The sequence below is a fragment of the Neopsephotus bourkii genome, unplaced genomic scaffold (assembly GCF_033783945.1).
Source record: "Neopsephotus bourkii isolate Nb327-2 ecotype Australia unplaced genomic scaffold, CSIRO-AGI_Nbou_v1 NB_58, whole genome shotgun sequence".
Lineage (NCBI taxonomy): Eukaryota > Metazoa > Chordata > Aves > Psittaciformes > Psittacidae > Neopsephotus > Neopsephotus bourkii.
In genome coordinates, this window is record NW_026900575.1 from 110,839 (window position 1) to 128,610 (window position 17,772).

Sequence of the window (17,772 nt, forward strand, 5' to 3'; positions counted from 1 at the left end):
TGAGGAAATTCACACTATTTGTGCTCTTATCTTCCAAGTATTAAATCCAAAATGGAGACTAGTCATAATATTTGATGTACAAACATTCTTAACTATTAAAGGATTTCCACTTCAGGACACTGAGAAGCATATGTACTGCCTTCTCTATGGATTTTTTATCTCAGTGTCTGCTTCTACTGTAAACAGGCTTTTGTTTCCACCTCTACAATTCTGTTTCATTGCAGTCTAGAGAGTTCCACAATGAATGCTTGTACCAAGCTAAGACAGTACAGGCTGGATATAGGTTGAATTTAACAGTATCTATATACTTACTATGTCACTTAAATTTACTAGTATCTAAATACTAATTAAAAAAAAAAGATTCAGCTCAAACAAAAGTAATCTCATTAGATCAGGTGAATTACTATCTAAAGTTACAATTAAAATAAACAACTAAATATTGATGCTTTTCCAACTTTACCACATGCAGTGAAATTTGGCCAAGGTCAGTTCCTAGGCATCTTTGATTACATTTCCTGCTGACTCTTTACACCACTGATACGACCTTTTTATTTCCTAATAAATCCTAACAGAAGACCACTGTTTTTCATCTGTTGGAAGTGTTTCTGCTGAGGGGCAAGGCGGTCTCAATCCAGGTACAACAGGAACACATTCACGGCAAGAAGCAGACTGCACATAGTAAGGCCAAGTATGTATGGACAACCTCACTCAGTTAACAGAGCACACTTTTTTTTCTTTTTTTTTACGTAAAGAATTCAGCAACACATCAGTAAAAAGCCAAGGAAAATAAAATGCAGAGCAGAGCACACTTCCCCTCTCACACAAATCTCATACTAGTTTTCTTGTTCTCATTCGAGACAAAGCCAGCTTAAACACCAAACAGGAAGAATACAGTAATTCTATCCACATGTGATCAGTTCTTTCTAGAAATATCCAAAATGCTAACACAAACCAGTTTTAGGAAGCAAAGGTGGTTTCAATACGTGACACTTCTCAAAGAGTTAAAAAGCTTTTTCAAAAACTCAAAGATTTTCAGAAAAAATACGGGTCTGGATAAAATATGACTGGCAAACGTCAGTGCACATTAACAGCATCAGAACAAACAACACAAGAAGTATTAAAATAATGCCTTGAATTGGTAAAGGACACAACTGACACCAGTAAAATTGGTAGACACTGAGAAATGTGTTGTTTACATCAAACCATTATGACCTCCAGCCTGCTAAGAATGGCAACAAGGTTACATAGTATGTGTCATTCCTTTTCCAGTTAACACAAGAAGAAGACAGGAAAACTGTACACATAAAGATACCAAAGATCACATCATAAAAAATGTTTGATTTCTAAAGTGTATAAAGCACCTGTACAAAAAACAGCTCACTGTTCCCAATTAAGATACATAAAAGCAATATAACAGTTCTTCATGGTTCCTCAGTACCCATGCTGAGCCTCAATAACCCTCAACAGTGTCAATTTCTGCATTGTCTGTATGTAAATTTGACATGAGCCAAATCAAGAGATGCAAGAACATGACTTTAGTTTAATATACCTCCTTGTTATAACCCATAGAAGGGTTTGTGTTGGAAGGAACCTTAAAGATCATCTAGTTCCAACCCAAATCCCACCCCTACAGCAGGTTGCCCGCAGCCCCATCCAACCTGGCCTTGCACACTGCCAGGAGAGGGGTGCCCACAGCTTCTCCGAGCAACGTGTGCCAAGGTCTCACCATCCTCACAGTAAAGAATTTCTTCCTAACATCTAACCTAAATATGCCCTTTTCAGTTTAAAGATGTTACCCCTTGCCTATCAGTAGAAGCCCTTCTAGAAAGGGCCTTTCCAGATTGCTTGCAGGTCCCCTTCTCTTCTCTTCTGCAGGCTGCCTCTTCTGCAGGCAGCCTTCTCTTCTCCAGGTTAAACAAACCCAGCTCTCTCAGCCTCTCTTCACAAGAGAGCTGCTCCTGCCCTGACCATCTTCATGGCCCTCTTCTGCACTTGCTCAAGCAGGTCCACATGCCTCTTGCATTGGGGGCCCCAGACTGGATGTGACACTGCAGGTGAGGACTCATGAGAGCAGAGCACACGGGGAGAATCATCTCCCTTGGCCTGCTGGCCATGCTTCTTTGGACGCAGAACACGGTTGGCTTTCTGGCCTGCAAATGCACATTGCGGAGTCACGTTTTGCTTCTCATCAACCAACACACTCAAGTCTCTCTCCTCATGGCTGCTCTCAATCCATTCTCCACCCAGCCTGCATCTGTGCTTGGGATTGTCCCAACCCAGGTGCAGAACTGGAACCTTGCATTTGGCATTGTCTCTGACAAAGACGTTAAACAGCGCCGGTCCCAATACCAGTCCTAGAGGGACACCAATTCTCATTGGTCTCCGCTCAAGTATCGAGCTGTTCACTACAACTCTTTGAGTGCGACCCTCAAGCCAATTCCATATCCACTCAGTGGTCCATCTGTCAAACCCACATCTTTCTAATTCAGAGTCAAGGATGTCATGCAGAACAGCATCAAATGATTTCTGGAAGTCCAGGCAGATGATGTCACTCACACCTTCATTACTCACTAATGTCGTAGTCCCATCTTGGAAAGCCACCATATTCATCAAGCACGATCTGACAGTACCAACCACTTCCTTACTTTCCATGCCCCTGAGCATAGCTTCTGCATGGATTTGCTCCATGATTTTGCCAGGCACTCAGATGAGACTGATCCAGGGTCTTCCTTTTTTCCCCCTTTTTAAAAACAGGGATTCTATTTCCCCTTTTCCATCAGTGGGAACAATCACTGGACTGCCACAACTTCTCAAATATCATGGATACTGGCTTAAGCACTTTATCTGCCATTTCTCTCAGGACCTGTAGTTGCCTCTCACGGGGCCCCGCAGACCCGTGCACTTCAAAGTCCTTAGATGGTCTTGAACCTCGTCCCCTGCAGTGGGAGGTTCTTCATTCTCTCAGTGTCTGCATATGTCTTCTGGGCTGCAGCTCTTGCTGGTGAAGACCAAGGAAAAAAAGTCACTCAGTACTTCCCCATTCTCCACATCCCAGGTAACAGTGTCTCCTGTTTCCTTCCACTGGGAGGCCACATTTCCCTGGTCTCCTTTTTATTGCCAGCATACCTACAGAATCTTTCCTCACTGCCCTTGATGTCCCTGGTGAGATTTACTTCTGTCAGGGCTTTAGCTTTTCTAGCCTGATGCATAACATCCTCTTTGTCAGGATGCAATGCTCCTGAACTTGAAGGCGTTGGAATGTTAACCAGCTTTTGGGGGCCCCTTTTTCACCCAGTGGTATATCCTATGTACCAAGGAAATCCCTAAAGGGGACAAAGTCTAGTCTCCTGAAGTACAGGACAGTGAGCTTGCTGTGTGCCCTCCTCACTACCTTAAGGATCTTGAATGGCATTATTTCCTGGTTATTGCCGCCAAGGCTGCCCTTCAGCTTTACATTCCACACCATCTCCTCCTTGTTGGTGAAAAGAAAGTCCAGTATAGTCCTTTGTTGTCTTCTTCATCACTTAAGAGGGAAGATACCGTCAACAAATTCCAGGTACCTCCTGGATTCCATACTTCCTGTTGTGTTCTCCCTCTAACAGATATAACAGGATGGTTGAAGTCCCATGTGGGGGCAAGGCCTCTTGAACATGAGGCCACACCTACCTGTCTACAGAGAAGCTCTCATGTACTCAGTCTTCCTTGTCAGGGAGTCTGTAGCATACCCCTGCTTCAAAGTCACCTGCCGCTGCCCTCCCTTTAATTCTGACCTATGAATTCTCAATCAGCTCTTCATCTACCCCCACGTGAAGCTCCATGCACTCCAGCTGTCCACTGTCACTGAGGGCAACAGCCCCTCTTCTTCTCCCTTGCCTGCCCTTTCTGAATAAGCTGATATGCTTCCATCTGAACACTCTGGTCATAGGAGCCATCCCACCACATCTTCATGATGACAAGAAGATCACAGCCCTGCAGGCATGCATACGTCTCCAACTCCTCTTGTTTACTCCCCATGCTACATGTATTGGCATACAGGCATTTAAGGTGGTCTCCCACTGAAGCTGATTTACTGGCTGGGGTAGCTGGAATTTTCTTTCTGCTGCTATTCAGGTGTTCTCCGGCTGAACTGTGTTCCCTCTCCAGAATATGCATCTCTCACTGGCACTGGCATCAAACTGGTTAGAATGGTAAGAACAGTATGGATTGAGGTTCCTCTCCCCTGGCAACTCTAGTTTAAAGCTTTCTTCACCATGTTGGCAAGCTTATGACCAAAGATGCTCTTTCCCTTCTCTGACAGACAAGCCCCATCAGCCCACAGCAGACCAAGTTTCTCAAAGTGAGCCCCATGGTCTAGGTTGCCAAACCCCTGGCTGTGGCACCAGTCCATAACCTATAATCACTTAGACTCAGCTGACCCTTTCAAACCCTTTCCCTCTGACTGGACGGATTAATGAAAAAGCTACCTGCACTCTGGAGTCCCTTAGAGCTGCTACAAGAGTTATGTAATCTTTCTTGGTACAGCAAGGAGCAGTCTGAGGAGGACCACTGGTGCCCATGTAAACAACAGCAGCAAATAATAGTTAGTGAACTTCACAAGGCTTTGTAGTTTCTCGGTGACACCCCTGATTATTAGCCCCTGGTAAACAGCACACCTCTCTAGAAAGTGTGTCAGGTCAGCAAATGGGTGTCTCGTACTTCACAGAAGAGAGTTGCCTATCAGTATCAACTATCATCTTTTCTTAGTTGTGTTGGTTGTTACACAGGGAGCAGACTGGGCTGCTGTATTCAGCTCCAGCCTCTCTTCTGATGTGACAGTTCTTTCCTCTTTAGTCTAATGCAGTTCAGCACGGGTACCTCTAGACTTTGGGGATGCTTCTCCCTCCTGCAGGTCCTTCTCACTGCAAGCTTCAATCCTGTGTTATTGGCCCATTCCCTTTTGTGGGGGCTGGAGGGGAATTCTTGTCTTTTTGGCTGTGGGTCCACTGCAGACTGTGCTTGGAACCAGCTAATACCTTCTTAGTCTCCTTGATGTTGCACAGCCTTCTCACTGCCTTCTGCAGCTCAGCCACCTGCTGTAGGAGGTTTTCCACTTAAGCACACCTTCTGCAGGCAGGTCTCCTGCCTGTCCCTACCCCAGGAGAAAGGTCTGGGTATTTCCTGCACTCCAGTTCTGCTCTGCAGCCTCTCCCTTCAGCAGCTTCATCTGGGTGCAGGCATTGGAGCAGATCCCCCAGCCAACACCACAGCCTTTTCTCTCGTGAGTGCCCACCATTCTGCCTTGAGGGTCTGACCTGTGCAGGTGGCCACAGAATGGTGCTCAGTTGCTGGGTTATTGGACTTCAAGTCTCTCTACTTGGCAGTGGAATATCTGTCCTTCAAAGACACAGCCTCCGAAGTGAACTGCCTCACAACCCGCTGCACCACAACCCAGCCGACGTGCTGTGCCTTGTTGGACTGTCCTGTTGGTGGTGCTCCTGGTCACCCATGCTCCCCAGGGCTGCCATGTGTGGGAGTAGAGGGTGACCGCTGTTACTCCAGGCCTCACACATGCATCATCAGCTGTTCTCATGTGAGCTGCTGGCTCTGTCAGGTCTTGGCACTCCCCTGGAGTTTTCCAGGCTCATGAACCTTCCACCCCATACACTATGATCCCCAGCTCCTCTGTGAAACGTGCATCCTCCAGAGCTGAACACCTCAGCAAGTTACAGAAAGAAATGAATATAACATTTAGTAAATGCAAGATATACTGGCATTTTAGAGCACGTAAGAAGTTTATAGACTTAATAGTCTGAAGAGCGCGCCTTGACATACAGTTTGTACCATCTAATTAAATGCTAAAAAGAATACAGCTTACCTGAGCTACTATAGACAGAATGCCTACCACAGCAATAAACGCTGCAATGCTGGCAGATCCAAAACCTATAATCTGAAGAGAAGCAGAAAATACATAAAACAAATGCCAAACACAATCCAAAACAATCACAAGCAAAGAGGTATCTTTTTCAAAGAAAACACTGATCTCTGCTTATAATCTAAATCTATACAGGAAGCGTCCTCTTTCAAGAATAATCCCTAACTTGATCAATTGACAAGAAATCAACACAAGAAGAAAAATAATGCCTTCAAAAAAGGAAACAGAGGAAGTAATGTATTTGGAAACTCCCACAGACACAACAGCTTTTCAATAGGCAAGATCCCATCTCAAAATATACAAACTGCTTGTATATATGTATCACAACTTTATGAACACATGCTTAAACTTATGCCAGGGTTTATGCACCAGGAGTCAAGTCTTGGCTTAGCAAAGTACACCGACTTTATTTTTTAAAGCTGTATTTTGCCAGAACAGTTTTCTGAGCAAAGTCTTCAATAAGAAACATGTCTTAGGGAATACTTATTTAAATGTCCTTAGTGAGACACGAAGAGACCAACGTTTACCTGTCGCAAGTACAGAAAAAAGCTTGAATACTGGCCAGCCTCAGGCAGATAGGAGAGGAACACTGTAATGCATATCAGGAGAACTGTAGAATCTTTTCTAACCTTCTTCAAAGACTGTAGAGAAACAAGTATTGGAACACTTATACAAAATCTAATGAAAGCACAGAGAAAGCAGAAGGTAAATTCACTTTTTAAAAATGTTTTAACCATGCACATCAGTTAAGCAAAAGTCATTAAAAAAATCACACATGGAAACAGATAAGCTGAACATTAAGTTCTAAACAACTTCCTGTTATATATGGCTTGAGGTATCTGATTCTTTTGCAAAGTGTCCTTTGATTTTGAAGCTACTACTCAGTGCCAAATTACAAGTATTCACTGAAAACAGCATCATACAGTATTTAGGGAAATGCATATCTTCCAACCAATCTCCATAACAATCTGTTCAGAAAGATGTTAGCAAATAATATAGCCTCATTACAACTGGTTCTCTTCCCAAACTATTATTTTCCTTGTTCACCCTTATACTTGTTCACCTTATAGTTGTTTACCCATAATATGAATCACTTCGAGTAACTAATAAATTGTGGAACACAAATTCTTTTAACTGCAGTCTTTCAAGATTGTCACTCATCTCTTAGCATTCATAAGCAGTTCCCAGCAAGATGAAACCTCATGAAGCACAATCACTCCTTCCTCTCTTAAGACGTCAAGGTGTAACACAAACACAAATTAGCTAAGTAAGTGTAAATAAGTGAACAAGTCACTAGAATAACTGCATGTTTTAACCCTTCAAATATATGCCTGTAGGAAAATCAGGCTTTACAGATTCATTCTAGATTAAAAAGAAATCAAATACAGCCAAAAGTGGAATTCAGAAGTGGGGAGACATGTTGCCAACCAAAACTAGGAAGCATAAGATGAACATGGAAAGTCTTACAGGATCAGGTTTGAGGGTCTGTAGCAGAGTAAATATTCAGCATTTCTCTTACGATAAAACAGAATAAGTTAGAAAAGGAAAGCATTTTCTTTTTGGATTTCAAACCAAACATTGTTTCCTAGTCAAGAATTATTTAATCCATAAAGTTTGGTTTCAGTTTTTAAGTGTAGCTAGACCTTTCATGCAAGAGTAAAGAACAGAGATTATGGTATACTGAACAGTCAATCTAGAAATAAGATTAAAAATTTCTCAAGCTTATAAAATGGAATTAATTATTATTGATCAATCATCAACTAATTATTAATTACTTATTACTCTTACTGCGAAAAGATCTGCTTGTTCCCATGATATAGAAGCTCCCCATGAAGCTGGTCTTATTTTTTCTGGCAGAGATTCAGGTACAGCTAGCAGAATGAAACAGATGTCCACAACTGCCACCAATGTGGCCACTAGCACGACGAGGTTATCTCCATAACTGGCAGACAAGTATGCTCCAATGGCAGGACTAGTTACCAAACTTGCTGCAAAAGTGGCAGATACCTGCACACAAGAACAGTTCACAAATTTCTCAAAGTAGTCGTTCTGCCACTGAAGAAAAATGAAGCAACCACCCCTCCCCAGAAATGTGGTTTTGAAAATAACACCAGTCAAAATTAAGTAAAAAAAAAACCCACAAAGAAAAAAAAAAAGAAAAAACAAACAAACAAAAAAAACCACAGTAAACAGGGGTCAGGATAAAATTTCCCATTTCCCCATCCTCCTCCACAGCCCACCAGAGGAGACAGCAGTTAAAGAGCAAGTTTGGCCCAAAAGAAACAGCTCTTACATTCAAATGCTCTAAAATGGTTGTTTTCCAATTACCACTGAAAAAGTTGTCAGCACATTTAAATGCCTGCCTAAGCGAACCTGAGCCTCAGCACTCTGGGTAATACATAGAATAATACATAATGGCTTTGTTAACAGTTTGCATTTTAAATACGTAACAACCATAAGTTAGCACAGCAAACTAGAAAATCATTAGCTACATCTTCAATAACTGCTTTGCTTCATATTATGCTGTAGTGACAAGCAGCTACAGGGCACTTACTATATTAATATACATTGGAACATGATGAAAAATCAAGTACTGTAGTTAAATTTCACTATTAAAACCTTCAGGAAAGGTTGTAATAAAGCTGGTATGTTTGGGTTTTTTAATGACTACTCTTTTCCAGTGCCCAAACTAAAAACATTCCGCAGAACTGTTTTACAGAATAAGAACACAAACTAGAAATTTAGCTTTATGCAAAGATAGAAAAAAAGTCTTAAGGCAAAGGTGTAACAGATTAGAAAGAGATACAGTCCTCATCAAAACAACCACACTTTTGTCTGTCGCTTTAAAGAATTTCAGATGAAGGTGTTTCTGTGAACAAACAACAAAAACCCAAACAAAACACACCTGTCTGAAGACAGGAAATATATGTTCTATCAATATATACTTGAAGTCCTCTTTAAAGGCAGGAGAAATAAAGAGGGGATTCGAGAACTTTTGCACCTGTTGTCTGCTCTGCTAAACAATACACACAAGTCTGGTGAAGAGAACTAAGTCCTTTACTTTCTTAACTGTTAAACCAACTTCTGAGGAATCATCCACCTCTAAGGCTAAAAAGAAATGGAAACCTTAACAGCTCAAATACAGTACAGTCAGCCAAAAACTCAAGTCCATGAATACCTGTGTAGTGAAAACATAGGCACAGAGGATGAAGGGATAAATGACTTTCAAAAGCTAAGGGCATCTACCAATGGGCATCTACCAATGGGTCTGCAAAACCTAAACCAATATAGGTACTCATGAAAGCAAACTAAGCAAGAATTACATTATTACTGAAAAGGTTAGTTTGTACTAATCTGAACCATTTTCTTTCTCTCTTGCTAACTAAAAAAAGTCACAACAAAGTTAACAAAACTACTACATTATGCATTTTCACCCTTCCTGACTATTTTGACTACAGAAGCCATTCTGTATTTGAAAGAAATCACATAAAGTGCAATTTATGTGTGGTGGAAAGATATTGCTAGATTAAAGTACTAAGTAACTTTTATTAAATAACAGGTATTAAATAACCCTTAGGAACATTTCTTGTTCAGCCTACAAAACTTAAAACCTGTTTTGTTACATGTGCCTTCTATGCAGATAAAGTTGTCAAATTCTTACTCTGTTCTTATGAGCACAGAGCAGTCTGTGAGACACTGAAGAGTCTAACGTGTATTTCCCAAACTCTTACACAGTGCCTTGATGCTTCATATTCACTCTTTTCTCTATCAATCTCATTACATTAACCAGGAAACAATCTGTGCACCAAAACACAAGTTCAATACGAAGGTCATAATCTGACCTTTTTTTTCCACGTTTAGCATATCTTACCAGTCCATACGCTGTAATTCTTTCATGTTCTTGTGTTACATCAGCTACATAAGCAAATATTACAGAAAAGGTAACAGAAAAGATTCCAGACACCGAAATCAAAGCGAAGTACCACCTAATGATTTAAAAGCAACAATTAGAAAGTTTAAGCTAAGACGTCTAGCTATCTTACTAATCAATCAAGTTTGTATTTAAGCTATGAGAAGTGTTCCTCAAGAACTAACATACACCTTTACTAGAGATGAATGACATAGTCTCACCTAAATACTGAAACACAGCATTTTAATTTTTTATATTCTACTATTTACTTTACATCAGCCTGAAGTAAGTGGTCCTTTCAGGACAGGCTGCCTATATATTTTCACTCTCAAAGCTGAAGAAGCTTAAGTTATAAAAAATTAAATATCTGAGAACTTAGATTTTTCAGCCAATTGAGGAATAATGTATCACATATAATGCTTCAGAAACTAAACTCTCAATGCACTCGGTGTACACAAACTTCTTTTGTAATCCTTCTACACTACACAATGAACGTAAATAAAACTGAAGCCAAGTCAATTGCACTCAGTTAAGACTTCAAAGTTGCCTAATAAAGACTTAAAGGATCTAATTTACAGCAATTATACTTTTCTGTTGTAAATAAATTCCCAGGTTCATTCGGTTTTACAAGTATGTTTCTTACAGCATTTTTACTACCCGGGGGAATAAAAATTAACATCTGAGCTTAAAACCGAGTTAGAAAGGACTATTGAACCATTTAATTAGTTATACTTGTGTACCTTAAAAGTAGAACTTATAAAATGCGATTTAGTTACATTTTTAACACTCGAAAAGCTACAGAATATCACAACCACATTTTGAATGGAAAATGGCATTCCTCTTGTCTCATTGTCGCTCTCCCACTTCCCCAAACTTGTCTGCTTGGATTCCTTCTGTATTGAGAACCTTGCTATTATTCTGTCTCTACCACTTACCATGGACTTATTCTCATTAATGGAATTGGGGCACAAGTGAAGAAAACTGTAATAAGAAGAAAATATTTTCTTCCCCATGCATCTGATAGAGCACCTATTAGCGGAGCACTAAGAAAAGAGAAAAAGCCCTGTGACAGAAAAAAAAACAATTAATATGTGTATATATATACACATTTCCAAGTTTTACTTGACAACATAGAACTACCAGCAAACTCGACTTAAAATTAACGACAAAATTGTAGTTAACTGAAACAGTACGAAACTTCTACTTTTTAATGATTCTGATGTTTTGTATTTAAAATCTATACAACCTAACTGCACTGAAAAAAAAAAACAAACCAAAAAAAAACCCATATATTTCTTCAAAATCAATTTAATTCAATACAGAAGTACCACAGACTGCAAAAGCTACAATAAAACCCCAAAAATATCATATTATAGAACAGTTTATGTTGGAAGGAACCTTAAAGATCATCTAGTTCCAAGCCACCATCCACTACACCACGTTGCTCAAAGCCCCATCCAACCTGGCCTTGCACACTGCCAGGAGAGGGGTGCCCACAGCTTCTCCGAGCAACGTGTGCCAAGGTCTCACCATCCTCACAGTAAAGAATTTCTTCCTAACATCTAACCTAAATATGCCCTTTTCAGTTTAAAGATGTTACCCCTTGCCTATCAGTAGAAGCCCTTCTAGAAAGGGCCTTTCCAGATTGCTTGCAGGTCCCCTTCTCTTCTCTTCTGCAGGCTGCCTCTTCTGCAGGCAGCCTTCTCTTCTCCAGGTTAAACAAACCCAGCTCTCTCAGCCTCTCTTCACAGGAGAGCTGCTCCTGCCCTGACCATCTTCATGGCCCTCTTCTGCACTTGCTCAAGCAGGTCCACATGCCTCTTGCATTGGGGGCCCCAGACTGGATGTGACACTGCAGGTGAGGACTCATGAGAGCAGAGCACACGGGGAGAATCATCTCCCTTGGCCTGCTGGCCATGCTTCTTTGGACGCAGAACACGGTTGGCTTTCTGGCCTGCAAATGCACATTGCGGAGTCACGTTTTGCTTCTCATCAACCAACACACTCAAGTCTCTCTCCTCATGGCTGCTCTCAATCCATTCTCCACCCAGCCTGCATCTGTGCTTGGGATTGTCCCAACCCAGGTGCAGAACTGGAACCTTGCATTTGGCATTGTCTCTGACAAAGACGTTAAACAGCGCCGGTCCCAATACCAGTCCTAGAGGGACACCAATTCTCATTGGTCTCCACTCAAGTATCGAGCTGTTCACTATAACTCTTTGAGAGTGCAACCCTCAAGCCTATTCCATATCCACTCAGTGGTCCATCTGTCAAACCCACGTCTTTCCAATTCAGAGACAAGGATGTCTAGGAAGTTAGGTCTAGCGGGGGCTGGTGGAGCTGGTCCAATAAAGAAGGGCAGTTTTGGCAGGAGGCTTGCCAGACTGGTCAAGGATGCTTTAAACTAGATGTGTTGGGCGAGGGGGGCATCATTCCATCCCGCCACTCCTAGTCAGTTGCCAGCAGCTATAATAAATGCTTGGACCAATTCAGAGATATTCTGGCTGCTCCAGCCAATGAGCCAGCTTCATTTGGAGCTCGGCTCAGATGCCTCTATACAAATGCCCGTAGCACGGGGAACAAACAAGAGGAATTAGACATGTGTGCTCTTCTACGGGACTATGATATTATAGGCATCACAGAAACATGGTGGGATGGCTCCTATGACTGGAGTGTTGGAATGGAATGTTACAGGGTCTTCAGAAAAGACAGGCCTGGCAGGTGCGGAGGGGGAGTTGCCCTTTGTTAGGGATAGGCTGGAGAGTATGGAACTCTGTCTGGGGACAGGTGAGCAGTTAACAGAGAGCTCGTGGGTCAGGGTTAAAAGGAAAACAGCGATGGGAGACATTACTGTGGGGGTATGTTATAGACCACCTGATCAAGAGGAATCTGCGGATGAAGCACCCTATAGGCAGATAGGAAAAGCCTCACGCTCACAGGCCCTCGTTCTCATGGGTGACTTCAACCACCCTGACATCTGTTGGAATAACGGTACTGCCCAGCACAAGCAATCCAGGAGGTTCCTCGATTATGTGGAAGACAACTTCCTTCTGCAAGTAATAGAGGAACCGACAAGGGGAGGTGCCATGCTTGAACTTGTGCTCACCAACAGGGAAGGGCTCGTTGGAAACATGGCACTGCAGGGCAGCCTTGGATGCAGCGACCACGAGATGGTTGAATTTGAGATCCTTAGGACAGTGAGAAGAGCGTGCAGCAAGCTCACTGCCCTAGACTTCCAAAAAGCAGACTTTGGCCTCTTCAGAACCCTGCTTAGTAAGGTTCCATGGGATATAGCCCTAGGGGCGAGGGGGGCCCAAGATTCTTGGTTGGTCTTCAAGGATCACCTGCTACAAGCTCAGGAGTGTTGCATCCCAACTAGAAGGAAGTGCAGCAGGAGTGCCAGGAGACCTCCTTGGATGGATAAGGAGCTGCTGAGGAAAATTCAAACGAAAAAAGAGTTTTATAGAAAGTGGAAGCAAGGACAGGTGGCCTGGGAAGAGTACAAAGTTATTGTCCACGAAGCTAGAGACCAGGTTAGGAAAGCTAAGGCCCAGTTAGAATTAAACTTGGCTAGGGATATTAAGGATAACAAGAAGGGATTCTACATGTACATAGCAAATAAAAAACAGATTAGGGAGAACGTAGGCCCCCTCAGGATGCTCTCGGGTGAACTAGCTACACAGGATTTGGAGAAGGCTGAGGTTCTGAATGACTTCTTTGCCTCGGTCTTCTCTAGCAAAGGCTCTGACCGCACCACCCAAGTCTTGGAAGGCAGACACAGGGACTGTGAGAATGAAGACCTTGGGCCCACTGTAGGAGAGGAATTGGTTTGAGACCATCTTAAAAATCTGAACATGCACAAGTCCATGGGTCCTGATGAAATCCATCCATGGGTCCTGAAGGAGCTGGCGAATGAAGTTGCTAAGCCGCTGTCCATCATATTTGAAAAATCATGGCAGTCAGGTGAAGTTCCCGACGACTGGAAAAAGGGAAATATAACCCCCATTTTCAAGAAGGAGAAAATGGACGACCCGGGGAATTACAGCCCAGTCAGTCTCACATCTGTGCCTGGCAAAATCTTGCAGCAGATTCTCGTGGAAGGCATGGTAAGGCACATGAAAAACAACAAGGTGCTTGGTGACAGCCAGCATGGCTTCACCAAAGGGAAATCCTGCCTGACCAATTTGGTGGCCTTCTATGATGGGGCTACAGAACTGATGGACAGCGGTAGAGCAGTTGATGTCATCTACCTGGATTTGTGTAAAGCGTTCCAACACTGTCCCACACAACATTCTTGTCTCTAAATTGGAGAGACATCAATTTGATGAATGGACCACTCGGTGGATAAAGAACTGGCTAGATGGCCGCACACAAAGAGTTGTGGTCAGTGGCTCAATGTCCAGCTGGAGACCAGTAATGAGTGGTGTCCCTCAGGGATCGGTGTTGGGACCGGTCTTGCTCAACATCTTCGTCACTGACACGGACAGTGGGATTGAGTGCGCCCTCAGCAAGTTTGCCAATGACACCAAGCTGTGTGGTTCGGTTGATACGCTGGAGGGAAGGAATGCCATCCAGAGGGACCTTGACAGGCTTGTGAGGTGGGCTGATGCCAACCTCATGAAGTTTAACCATGCCAAGTGCAAGGTCCTACACCTGGGTCAGAGCAATCCCAGACACAGCTACAGGCTGCTCAGAGAAGAGATTCAGAGCAGCCCTGCGGAGAAGGAATTGGGGGTGCTGGTTGATGAGAAAATGAACATGAGCCAGCAGTGTGCGCTCGCAGCCCAGAAAGCCAACCGTATCCTGGGCTGCATCAAAAGGAGTGTGACCAGCAGGTCAAAGGAGGAGATCCTGCCCCTTTATTCTGCTCTCGTGAGACCTCACTTGTAGTATTGTGTACAGTTCTGGTGTCCTCAACATAAAAAGGACATGGATCTGTTGGAACAATTTCAGAGGAGGGCCACAAGAATGATAAGGGGACTGGAGCACCTCCAATATGTAGATCGGCTGAGAAAGTTGGCGCTGTTCAGCCTGGAGAAGAGAAGGCTGCGTGGAGACCTCATAGCAGCCTTCCAGTATCTGAAGAGGGCATATAGGGATGCTGGGGATGGACTCTTCATTAGGGACTGTAGTGGTAGGACAAGGGGTAATGGGTTAAAACTTAAACAGGGGAAGTTTAGGTTGGATATAAGGCGGAAATTCTTTCCTGTTAGGGTGGTGAGGCACTGGAATAAGTTGCCCAAGGAGGTTGTGAATGCTTCATCCCTTGCAGTGTTCAAGGCCAGGTTGGACAAGGCCTTGGGTAATATGGTTTAGAGCGAGGTGTCCCTGCCCACGCCAGGGGGGGTGGAACTCAATGATCTTAAGGTCCTTTCCAGCCCTAACTATTCTATGATTCTATGTCATGCAGGACAGCATCAAATGGGTTGTGGAAGTCCAGGCAGATGATGTCACACCTTCATTACTCACTAATGTCATAGTCCCATCTTGGAAAGCCACCATATTCATCAAGCACGATCTGACAGTACCAACCACTTCCTTACTTTCCATGCCCTGAGCATAGCTTCTGCATGGATTTGCTCCATGATTTTGCCAGGCACTCAGACGAGACTGATCCAGGGTCTTCCTTTTTTCCCCCTTTTTAAAATCAGGGATTCTATTTCCCCTTTTCCATCAGTGGGAACATCAGTGGACTGCCACAACTTCTCAAATATCATGGATAGTGGCTTAGACACTTCATCTGCCATTTCTCTCAGGACCTGTAGATGCTTCTCACAGGGCCCCGCAGACCCGTGCACTTCAAAGTCCTTAGATGGTCTTGAACCTCGTCTCCTGCAGTGGGAGGTTCTTCATTCTCTCAGTGTCTGCATTTGCCTTCTGTGACTTGGGCAGTGTGGCTGAAGCTCTTGCTGGTGAAGACCAGGGGAAAAACGTCACTGAGTACCTCCCCCTTCTCCACATCCCAGGTAACAGTGTCTCCCATTTCCTTCCACTGGGAGGCCACACTTCCCTGGTCTTCTTTTTATTGCCAGCATGCCTACAGAATCTTTCCTCATTGCCCTTGATGTCCCTGGTGGGATTTACTTCTGTCAGGGCTTTAGCTTTTCTAACCTGGTCCCTGGCTGCTCCAACTATTACAGTCTAGTTTCATAATGGACTTCTTTGTTTTATACTACCTAATTACCATATACAGGACAAATGTACACTGCAATAAGTATGAGGACCATTTGACTAAGCTTGACAACTTAGGCAGTAGAACACCATAATGATATTCCAGTGGCAATTGTCAGACTTACAGGTACATCTGTTATGAAAAAACTGACTAAGGATCAAATATTACCATTTTTCAGCACTTCATGAAGTCCTGAAATACAGGCCTCAAAACTGTTATGTATTAGTCAGAAGAATTAAAATAAGCAAAGCCTTTCACAGGTTTGTTAACTGGAAAACCCCCAGAACAGATGCATCTTCCTTCTAATAAGCATAATGTTGTCTCATCAATACAACTCTGACATAAATACAAATGTTAGTAAATATATGGTTCCACAAACACCTCAATACACTGGAATTCTACTCCAGCTAACTTTAGCTAACCTCCAGTATTCAAATATAGTCACCTTCAAGTTTAACATATATGTACAGTATATTGTACTAAATCACTGTTCTTCCAAATCCCAATAAACAATTCCGATTCCAATGATTTCTGTATGTAAATTTAGAGCAAAAGCTCTAAAGCCAGAACACCCAACCCTAGGATAGTTAGATGCCTTGGTTTTGCTCCTTGAGAGTCAGACTTCAGTAGAATATAACATATTTTGCTGTCACTTGAAACACTTTCAATTTTTCATAAATAGCATTTTAAAGAAAGTATGCTATGTATGCTCCCCTGCTTATTAAACCTGTTCGAGCAACACACAGATTTAGGCTATGATATGCTCTGTAGGTAATATATGGGAAACCTTCTACTCATACTTTTAAGTGATACTCACTGTAACATTGCAAACAGTTGAAAGGAAACACAAAGAGGAACATGAACTTTGCTCTTGTAAGAGAGAAATACAAAGTTAACTTCCTCTTTTAGTGTCACATCCCCAGGGCATGGTGACATCCTAAAGATGTCATGTTTTTACATAAGAACAACGCTTTAATTTTGTTACAGGATACAAAGCTCAATTTCTGGCTGCTATAAATCAGTCAAAACTTACAGTAAGTGCTTTGAAGCCTCTCAGTAAGACAGCAAAGAAGAGACTTTCAAGCTTTAGTTATGCTAGAGAAAATTTTCAAGCTTTTCTTGTAGCAACAATCCAGCATGACCATCATGTGAATGAAGTGGTATAAGCTATAAGCTGGCCTGAATATCCTGACCATCACAGAACACTAAAAAACACTGATTAAAAAAAAAATAATCATTTAATATTAGGAAGCAGACATTAAAAACCTATCTGTATTCTCAGAAGGATCCTTAACAAGATTAAAATAGCTACAACTGGTACCTATTTAAATGAGAGGAATTTAAACTTCGAGAAATAATACGCTTGTTTTAAAGTGATACAATTTAGCAGTAAAACTGGAGCTGAGCCCAAGAAAACAATCATTACAATGAAAAGAAAAAAAGGGTTTAAGAATTAATACAATTAATTACATTCTCAGTGGTTTGAATGTTGTTATGGAAAATGCGAGACAGAACAAATTGCAATACAGGAACACGCAGAATATTTACATCAGAGGCTAAAAAAAAAAATAAAAATCTTACCTTAACACCCTGAATAAGACCATTCATTAAAAATGTATGATGGGAAAATGTTTCATGTAAGACCTGATGGGGAAAAAAGGATTACCTGAATCAGAAGAGACAGGAGAAAGTTGACACAAAGTTTAAATCTGATTTATAAAACATGGTAACTCTACTGGGACTTCTTAAGAAAATATCTTATTCCAGAATTACACTCTT

The 17,772-nt window shown here is 42.3% G+C and overlaps 1 protein-coding gene across 1 annotated transcript in view; it reads right to left on the reverse strand.

The window, feature by feature from the left end:
- The window catches only part of LOC133212134 (hippocampus abundant transcript-like protein 1), a 36,112-nt gene that overhangs the window by 8,590 nt on the left and 9,750 nt on the right, over positions 1-17,772 (reverse strand). Inside the window, 6 exon segments of the mRNA XM_061353192.1 lie at positions 5,855-5,926; positions 6,439-6,552; positions 7,700-7,918; positions 9,783-9,897; positions 10,757-10,884; positions 17,575-17,637. Of these exon segments, the coding sequence (XP_061209176.1) occupies positions 5,855-5,926; positions 6,439-6,552; positions 7,700-7,918; positions 9,783-9,897; positions 10,757-10,884; positions 17,575-17,637 (711 nt within the window).